We start from the raw sequence: 10,617 nt of genomic DNA, 5'->3' as shown, positions 1-10,617 counted from the left end.
CGAACCAAACATATTGAAATTGACAAGCATTTCATCAAGGAAAGCATAGAAGGAGGGATAGTTGAACCTATCTATATCTCATCATCATTACAGAATGCAGACATACTCACCAAGCCAGTTCCTAGAGTTGTATTTGAAGGTTTGTGTAGCAAGCTGAGTATGATAAACATATACAATCTAGCTTGAGGGGGAGTGTTGGAGATATTGATATTGTGACTATTTTCTAGGGATCCTAATATTGTAAGTATGGTGTATATTTAGGTTGTTGGAGATATTGATATTGTGACTATTTTCTAGGGATCCTAATATTGTAAGTATGGTGTATATTTAGGTTTCCTATTTTTAGATGATTTGGTATTAATTTCCTTCTTTAAGAAGGAAACAAATTCCTTAGATTAAGCAGAATGATACTGCCTAACGTGTATATATATATGGACTGTTTTGTACAGAATAAGGAAGTGAATAAAATCCTAAAATTCACAGTAGATATAGGGATAGCTATTTGTGATATTGTTGATATAGATCCTTGTCAGTTAATGTTGGGGAGGCTGTAACAGTTTGATGTGGATGCATGCCATAAGGGAAGGAAGAATGTAATAGAGTTTACTAAAGACAATGTGAAATTTATCCTTTGTCTCCTGACGGGAAGTAGTGTTCCTAAAATTAAAGAAAAATCTATACTATCATTATGTGCCTCATTATGTGCCGTGAGGGAATTTCAAAAGGAGTCTTTGCATGAACCGTTTGTGTTTGTAGAAATTTCATAAGGGATTCACCGGTTCTACAAGTGACATTCTAGGACGGCTAAATTCCCTTTTGGAGAAATTTTGTGACATCATGCCCGAAGAGCTTCCCGCTAGATTACCTCAGCTTCGAAATATCCAACATCATATTAACCTCGAACAGGGGACCACACTTCCGAGTAATTGGACAATAAAGAATTTAAGGTCAAAAATAATTTATTTAGTTCTACATTCCTCTTCCATCAAATTAATGACCAAGAAGGTCTCTTCTTAGATGTACCCTCTTCCGAGTAAATCTGAGATATGAAACGGTCATTAACCTAATTAAAAAGAAGAACGCTGCATAGGAATGCATAAGAATTAAGTAAAATAAATGATATCATTATATTTCTAGTCCACTATGTATTTGTAACCTACCTGAGTGGAGGAAATCATATGAACTTCATGTCCACCATCAACTGGCCAAATCAATGTGCTATTTGGCTCCAAATAGAAATGTTCTTGACCCCCTACTTGAACCTCCCCTTCAATTATTCTATCGCATTCTCCTGACTGAAAACACACTTCCACATCTCCTTTGACAAGATATTTCTCCGTATTGGGAAAAAAACTTCCAGACTGTATGGCATCTTTTATAGACAAGATTGCAGGCAACTCTTCATATTCAACTCGTACCTTACCTGAAGCAATTTTTGCATTGTCATGAGAATCAGCCACAACAATCCCAATTACCTGCATAAAATTTATGTGATTTCTTTTAATTAGATAAAGGAAAATCCAATATTACCCTCTCCAGTCTCCTAGATAAGAAAACACGTAGGTAAACTAAATCTGTTTCGGTAATACTGTTTGCTTACTTGACCAACACAAGTTACAAATTCTGAAGCAAAAACCTCCTCGTCATATATAATGGCTCCAATTTTATTCGTGCCAGGAATATCTCGAGAGAGAAATAGGCCAACAAAACCGGGTGTTGATTTGGCAAGCGTATCATCTATGGACAAAATGCGTGCATGAGCCTTTGTACTTAACACCAAGGCAGCATGCAATGTATTTGAAGGTGCAAGTACATCATCTGTGTATTCAGCCTTCCCTGTCACCTGGATGCAGTTCCGCATAAGTACCAGAAGGAGAAATTATTGCTTAACTAAGACATTGTTTAGCTGGACGGTAGAATATGATGTGCCAATAACCAATCAGATTTTACAAGATAATGAGAAAGATACCAGAAAAAGCGATGAAAAGCAAGATCTTGGTTACTGAGATAACATCAAAAGCTTGTTACTGCTTTTCATCCTTAGCAGTACCCATTGTCTTTTGAATATTCAATTCCACAAGTAGCGTGAGAAACAAAAGAATATAAGTGCTTGAAATTGATGCAGTGCTAGAAGTAGGTCCTAACATTCAAAAAGAGATATGGATTGACTTGAAAAGGTACTAATAAAGGTATTATAAAGTATTTTCCAAAATGAATGCATTTCACATACAAATATATTAATATATAATAAAAATAATACAAAAAGAAAGCATAAATTCCACAAAAAGACGTGAAGTTGTAATTTGTTCTCATTATAAAGGCTTGGAGGGAGTGAGTTTCCATAGATCTGTGAGAATATAAAATATACCATTAGCGTTGGAAGGAGTTTACAAGGCATGAAAGTTAAGCCTACAGGTATAATCTTCATTAAGGAAAGAACTTGTCTTCTACTTAGTTGTAGATTACTTTTTTGGCCAAGTGCAAAATAATATGACATACATAGGAAGCCAGTAGTCTTTTCCCGCTGCTGTTTGATTTTTCTTCATCATGGGACTACTATTATCCTAGAATATTTTAGTGGCCAAGCATGACATATAATAATATTACATGCATTGGCCACCAATAATCTTTAAGCTGTTTCCTTTTTCCTCTTCATGGGACTACCATCTCCTATTCATTAGAAACAAATCCCTTACCTTATATTTAGCTTTAAACATTCCAAATCATAGGTTGAAACAACTTGCTACATTTTATTCATTTATTTTGTCCTTAATTAATATGCAGGAACAAGAACTAAATATCACTTGAACTCCAATTATTAATCACTATAAATAATACAACGTTATTGTACATGAAAACATCAAAGCCAGGAATGATAGAATTCAAGAGAAACAGAGAAAAAGTATTAGTGGACAGTCTACCTGTAGTTTTGATGAAAGATGAACCTCAGATAATCCGACAGCTGTCCCATGTCTTTCCAATTCAAACACCTGAGTCCCACTAGATGCTGGCCTGGAATATGGTTGTATTGCTGATTGATGAACTGTATCCAGGCCTTCTTGAAGAAACCCCTTCTCATTCATCAGATGTGTAACCCATGAGAAAAATTTGAAATAGAAACTTAACGTTAAGGATTTCCGAAATTCAATCATGCCACCTGGTGCATCTTCAGAAAGAGGAACATCTTCTCTCAAGGTATTTAAAGTATCCTGCAATAGTGTTCTATCCCATATCTTACCAATAAGAGCATTTTCAGTTCTTGATGCAATAAGGGAAACTGGGGCGACACCACCGTAAACGATAGATACATCAGAAACTTTCCAGTTTTTACCATCTTCTTCAAGAAATACACGCATCCCTGCATTAACAAGTGCAATATCATCTTCTCTTCTGTGAGCCTGTTTAAATTCTTTTACAAACTCAAAAGGTCTGGTCCATGGTAAGAAAACTGAAAGTAATACTTCATTGTTAGCAAGATCAATCTTGCGGTAACCAAGAAAGAAATCCCTAGCGAGGGTAGTCCTTATGTTTCCTTTGCTATCAATAATTTGAAATCTGGCTCCAGCTGACATCCAAAGTGGATTCAAGTCAGATATTGGACTAGCAGTGCAGATATTTCCACCAACAGAAGCAACATTTCTTATCTGTGTCCCAGCAAACCATTTTAGCTGCTCCAAGATGGCTTTGCATGATGAGATCTTGTGAGGGGCTTGCTCTTCTATCGCCTTTCTCAGTATTTGTTGGAGTTCTGTGAGTCTTACAGAAGCACCAATTTCTAAACCATTTTCAGTGACATTGATAATATTAAGCTCAGGTACATGGGTGACAGATATTAAGACTGGATACTGGGCGCTCTTAAACTTCATCTCAATTCCTACCTCACTATTGCCCATCACAAGTTTTGCCTCTGGATATCGTAATTTTAGGTCTAACACATGCTGAAGCTTTAGGGGTCTATACCACCGAATTCCCCCAAACCCATGCAAGTTCAGAGGCAATTTATTCCTCAAACGAAGCTCTGGTGGGAAAATTAGTTCCTTCTCAGTGTACGAGCTTCCATCAATTTCATTGTATGAAAATGGTTTCTGCTTGTTTCCAGAAATTACAGGTTCACTCAAATCTTCACAGCTTTTAGCTGCGTTTTCACCACAGGAACATGGTTGTCCAGTTGATGGACAAATGAATCCATCTTTTGGCACTCCTTCTGGAGATGATCTAGTGTACAAAGAATCATCAGTTTTGGAAAAAACTCGGAAAGCATCAACAATTGGTCTATAACCTGTACAACGACATAAGTTTCCAGCAAGGCTCTCTTCAATCTTCTCTTCAGTTGGTGGCGTTTTGCTTGATCTCAATAATGCATACATGGACATGATGAATCCAGGAGTACAAAAACCACACTGTGAGCCATGAGCTTGTGCTAACGATTCCTACACAGTCAGTACATGACACAAATATTAATAACCACTGTGTGCAATAAAATTTAGATTGGAAGTTATGTACCAAGTTTGTGGGAAATTAAAATGTCAAATTAAGCTATCTGTTTGAACAAGTCCTAAGAAACTAGGGCATAAATAGTTCATCTACGTGCAACTACAACTCCGTTTAACCTAATGGCCATTTTCATTTCGTCGCATGAAAACCAAACATTTGCAAAAATCAAGATTAGGAGAAATACATACATATCCTGCCCACAACCAAGATACAGAAGCGAGAAATCTGTATGAGATTGCTCACTAACATATACACACAAAACCACTTAGATCCTGCCTTTCCACATTTTTTTTCCAATTGCTTTAATGTTAGAAACTAAAGATGTGGAGGAGCTTGATTGCTTTTCAATGTGAACTAAGATCCTCCTTTCTAATTGTTCTTACTTCTTATTTTAGATTACAGAGAAAGGGGAGCTTAGCTTGTCCAATAAAATCTTTATTGGTTGTTCACAAATCCATTTTACAAAATCAAATCACTGCCAGAATAAAGTATGAAACATAAGAGGTTATAGTATCTCAAGTTAAAATCATATTTGTCAGGGTAAGAAAGTGTGACCTGGATAGGATGAAGACTATTTTTGGAATTTCCAAGACCCTCCACTGTAATTACATGCATTCCTTCCACTGAATACAATGGAGCAAGGCATGCATTAACCGCATAGTGCCTGCGCGTTTTCATTGCAGCACATTAACCCTTAAAATGATATGATGAAGGGATAAATAATCAGTAAAAGTATGCACAACCACAAACTCGTAAATGAGGCAGCATATTTGGTAAGATGTAATTTAAAGAAGCCTACAGTAATTGGCTACATGGGTTCAGATTTGCAACATATTAACTCCTAAGTTTCCATTATGAAGGAATATATTATGTACATGTTAATAAAGTATTTAGAAACTCATAAAAAGGCAGCATATCTGCCAAGATATAATTTAAAAAAGTCTACATATCGAGAGAAATTTAATCTTTATTGACTTTATGTAATGTGTGGAGGCCCAGAAAATTTGTGGGTTTCAAAAGCATAGAAGTAAATATTGGAAAATTTACAATGAGAAAAACAAAAAAATCAATCCTGCAACACTATTCAAGGTGCAAATTGAGAAATTCTGGTTCTAAGTTTCTCATAGATCTATGGTTCGAACCAATGTCTAATTGGGCATATTTTCCTATTTAGTTCTTACTAAAAAAATAGAAATTGTAGCAATTGTAAATTTTTAACAAGAGCAGAGTTTTTGAAAAAGAAAGAAATATTCTTAAAGAGATGTATTGAAAATCAGAATTATGAGGGAGCCGTAGATAGAATAAAAGGACTGCATGTTGAGGCATTGATGGAATAAGGACAGGATATCACACAGCAACGTAGCATTAAATGAGTATTAAGCCTAATAGCAAAAGGATTAGAACCAACATGAGATCTTTTCACTTGATAAAAAATTAATATATAGAACTTATCAAGAACATTAATATAGAACTTATCAAGAACGGAAGTTGGGAAATAAGTCGTAATTAGAAACACAGTGCTAACGCACTACTGGAGATTGTAATGTGAGACCATAATAACACTGCTGCTTGATCTTTCAACACATGAAAGATCACAGATTCACAAAATTAAGATGGTTTTTTATTTAAAAAAATGTTCCATTTCAATTGACCATGAGAACACAACTGATAGTGGATAGAAATTGGCTCTGAGTGGAATCTGGACAGAGTAGAGAGAAATTTAATTGACGCAGAGTACCAAATTCTTCCATAATAGAGCAGACATAAAATTAGATCACAAATGTAATAGTCTGTATTCCGTAAGTAGCTAAAGTAATCTGCATCATCTATGAGCTTAGGCAAGAAACTCACCTTGATTTCTTTGTATGTTGATCGTAGTTAGAGACCATAACCGTGCAAGCCCCACAGCCTCCCTCACCACATCCAAGCTTTGTCCCCGTCAGACCCAAATCTACATTCCCATAAAGAAGACAGAATCAGAATTTCGCACAGCAATAATTATTTTTAAAGCATTATTTGCAATGTGAACAAAAAGGGCGTATTATCTTTTTCCAGTAACAGGAACATTACAAAAATAAGGTGAAAGATATAATGGAAAAATGCCGGTGCAATCACAATAAAATGCACAATCCAATTTGACCTGAAAGGGGAAACCCAAAACGAGATCATAACGGAAGCAGAATGCATCGATACATCAAACACTTATTTGTGATATTGATGCCCTTTCAAACACAATAAAGAAAACAGCACAAGAGAACTATCTAAAAGCAAGATATATCAATTATACACAAAAAATAAAAAATAAAAAGGCAATTCAATGCCGGGGCACTTCGATTCTAAATATCACTAACAAATCTCATAAACCAAGGCAATATAAGCCAAATTTACGTCAACACAAATGGTCATCATCTTAATTTATCTCTACAAGCTCCTAAAATAGTAAACAGATACCAATTCCATTCCCAGGGGTAAAACCCTCAACCTAATTCAGTTCTAGACATCTCAAATATCCCAAAAAAAAAGCCAAAATTAAAATTTAAATCCACAGGGCAACTACAACAACTGCTCAAAGCTCAGATAACTAGAATATACCTCGCAAATACTGCAAGAGAGTGAGATGGGCAAGCCCATCAGGGAGAACATGGAGAACTCCATTAACGTACAAGATCGCATCTTTTGACCATCCATCTCCAACGCTAAATTCCTCGTCTTTGTTAAGAGAACCCATCTTCTTCTTCCTTAGATTTGAACTGATCCCAGTGACTTATACCGGATCAGAGATAAGGCGGTAAAGGAACAGAAAAATAAATAAAGGAGAAGAAACAAAATTGGAAGTTTTAGATCGCTAACACTTGGAGATTTGGTTTCTTGTTTGACCTGTTAACAAAAGAGCAAACTTTTTTTTAAAAGTTTCTCACATTTTGGAAGAGATGAGAATCGCAAATGGCGACGTGGAATTGTCAGATTCTTCTTCTTTTTTTTTTCTTTTTTTCTTTTTTGGGGTATATCCATGGGATGGGACCGCGTGTTATATATTTGGCTACTTGATGAGATGAATGGTTTTCTAATTATGCAGTTTACTTTTTACTTTTTGGGATGTTTGGTTTATTTCCTTAAAAAAGTACAAAATTTCAAAATAGACTCTACTAGAATTTTATTTTTAAAAATCAACCCCTTTAAAATTTAATTATTATTTTCGATTTGGTTTCAGCCACCTAGAAAATAAAAAATAAAGTTCGAAAACTTCATGGGATTTGAAATCCCATGAAGTTTAGCGTGGTTAATCAGGCACTAAACTTTACGGGATTTTAAATCTGGTTAAGTTTTTGAACTTCTGCAGCTTCATTAGCGTGGTTAATCAGGCACTAAACTTCACGTGATTCTAAATCCCGTGAAGTTTTTAAACTTTATTCGACATTAAATCTAGCTAAAACTAGGTCGAAAATGGCAATTAAATCTCAAATAGGTTGTTTTTTAAAAATAAATTACTAAAAGGGTCTATTTTAAAAATTTGGCCCCTAAAAAACAAGGGTAAATTTTGATTTTTTCCCCCCTCTTTTGGGTGGGAGGGTGGGTGGGGTTGGGGGGACTGAACTTGTTAGGTTTCTCCATATTTCGGCTTAAATATCTCTGAAATGAGTTTACTCTTTTAGGAATGCTTTTCTCCACTTTGGAGAGAAGATTTTCTCTCTTTTGTTGCTAACCAAACAATGCAAACAAAAATAATAATTAAAAATAGGTTTACCTAAAAGAGTGAAACCATTTGGGTTCAATAATTCTTTTTGTGTTTTTATAGTTTTGCATATGTGAAGTTTGGGGTTGTTTGGTTCACCTTGAAACCAAACAAAATCCTTTCATGGATTCGAACACACTTCTTCCGGTAATTTTTTTTACAAAACTCTTTTCTGTATTATTGTTTGGTTACACTCTAATTATAGTAAAAGGGTTCAAAATATGCCAGCAATAATCATATGTTGTAGAAAACTTATTTATTAGTTATTAGTAAGAAAATAGGCTAAAACTTGTTTTTTTTCTTAATATATACTAAAACAATTATATTAGTAATCATATTTAATAATAATATTATCATTTTGAGAGAAAATATAAGAGTTTCAAGCTTGAAAACTCCAGCCAAATACTATATATGAAATGCTTATTTAAAAAAGTAAACAAATGAGTTTCTAGTGAATTGATGGTTTTTAGCTATTTCATTATTATCAACAATAAGTAAAGAAAAAATATTGTTATCTCTTACAAAGAAGCCCGCATCTTAGTTGTTATCAATAAATAAATGAGTGTGAAAACAAGATGTCTTGATCCTTACTATGGATAGTGACAACGATTCATGAGTTATTAATTCGAGAGCCTTATTCCACGCCATTGCTAATATGAAGCTTTTTCAGAACTATGTAGCAGAGGACTTTGGGAAAGTACACTTGGGGGATAACAAGCCTTGTAGTTATGGGAAGAGGCGATGTGCAGATTCAAATGAAGGGTTCTAAGTGGTCTATGAAGAACGTTAGTCATGTGCTGAAGCTGAAGATAAATCTTATTTCAGTTGGCCAGCCTGGAGCGGAATGCTATGTTACGACATTTATCGGAGATTCGTGGAAGATCTCCAACGGTACTATGGTAGTTACTCACGGTAATAAAACCGAAACTCTCTATTTAACTTCACATACGAGTGACACCCTCGTAATTGCAGCTGGCAAGGAAAGTGCAAATCTGTGACATAATAGGTTGGGACATATGAGTCAGAAAGGTATGAAGATTCTACACTCACAGTGAAAGCTACCCGATATCGATTCAGTGGAAGTTGGTGTTTGTGAAGATTGCATCCTTGGAAAGCAGAAGAGGGTCAGCTTTCAGAAGAGTGGAAGACCACCAAAAGCTCATAAGCTAGTGCTTGTTCATACAAATGTATGGGGTCCATCTAGCGTGTCTTATCTTAGCGGTTCGGCGTACTGCGTTATCTTTATTGACGACCGCTTGATGCAGCATAAACATGTACCAAAAAGGTTGCAAGTGCACAACCGTGTCAAGTTATAGTATTTAAGATATCGATCCCACGAGGAAGGTGTTTTGTAGGAGAAAATATAAAATCGATTCTTATGTTGTGTGTGTGACAAATAAGATTGGTGAGTGAATATGATTGTGAAGAGATTGAAAGAGTGAAAGTGGTGTGTAAGTAGGTGCAAAGTGTAAGTGAGAGTGGATGTAAAAGAGAATGAGTATGATCAATAAGGTGAGAAGGAAAAATGAATAAAATCAAGAAACAAATAAAAAAATCAAGAATGAAGAACAAAATTCTAGAATAAAAGAAAATGCAAGAAATTAAAGATAGTGGGTTCAATTATAGATATGGGTAATCTAAAATTGAACCCACTTCTTAGAAAAGGATGATTCCCTAGAGGGTTCTACCCTAAAGGCGAATCAAACAAAATAAAAATAAACCAAAAGAAAAACTAAACCCAAGAGGGTTCTAGCCTCAAGGTGAATAGTGCAAGAAATTAAAATCTAACTACAAAATAAATTGTAAAATCTAAACTATAAAATAAATTGCAAAAAGAAAATAAATCTACTCTATAAGCATGAAAATAAATCTAATCTATGAGCATGAAATAAATCTAAGGCAAGAGGGTTCTAGCCTCTTGGCTATTTAACAAGAAAATAAAATCTAACTGCAAGCATAGAAATAAATCTAAACTAATAAGCAATAAAAGAGAAAAAGAAAAAAAAATACAAACATTCAAATAATTCTCCATCTTCATCTTCATCTTCATCATCCAACAAAGAGAAGAAGAGAAAAATTTAAAGTGGTGCAAAAATTATTATTATTAATTGCAATAAAAGGTTACAATTTTGGAAGGCCTTCTCAATTAAGAGTAGCCCTCCTCTCTAAAAGGAGTTACAAAAATTTTCACACCTCTAACCCCTCACTCTCTACCCCTATTTATAGTAAACATCAGTGAATAATAGCCATTAGATCAAACTTGAGCCTCAAGACAAGCAAAATCAGCCATTGACGCGCGCTACAGTAATCTGGCATCGATGCAGGCATTGATGCAGGTATCGATGCCAGCATCGATGCCGACATCGATGCCGACATCGATACCCACTATT

The 10,617-nt window shown here is 35.0% G+C and overlaps 1 protein-coding gene across 1 annotated transcript in view; it reads right to left on the bottom strand.

The window, feature by feature from the left end:
• LOC109834378 (xanthine dehydrogenase-like) overlaps nt 1–7,465 on the bottom strand; it is a 24,765-nt gene extending 17,300 nt beyond the window's left edge. Inside the window, exons 1-6 of the mRNA XM_020402384.1 lie at nt 7,087–7,465; nt 6,346–6,445; nt 5,050–5,158; nt 2,922–4,430; nt 1,601–1,843; nt 1,161–1,475 (exon numbers count right to left, since the gene is read on the bottom strand). Of these exons, the coding sequence (XP_020257973.1) occupies nt 1,161–1,475; nt 1,601–1,843; nt 2,922–4,430; nt 5,050–5,158; nt 6,346–6,445; nt 7,087–7,222 (2,412 nt within the window). The 5' untranslated portion in view covers nt 7,223–7,465. The remainder of the gene's footprint in view (nt 1–1,160; nt 1,476–1,600; nt 1,844–2,921; nt 4,431–5,049; nt 5,159–6,345; nt 6,446–7,086) is intronic.

Source organism: Asparagus officinalis, chromosome 3 (assembly GCF_001876935.1).
Source record: "Asparagus officinalis chromosome 3, Aspof.V1, whole genome shotgun sequence".
NCBI classification, from domain to species: Eukaryota; Viridiplantae; Streptophyta; class Magnoliopsida; order Asparagales; family Asparagaceae; genus Asparagus; species Asparagus officinalis.
The sequence above is the reverse complement of the archived record's forward strand: the minus strand, read 5'-3'. Positions and strand labels throughout refer to the sequence as shown.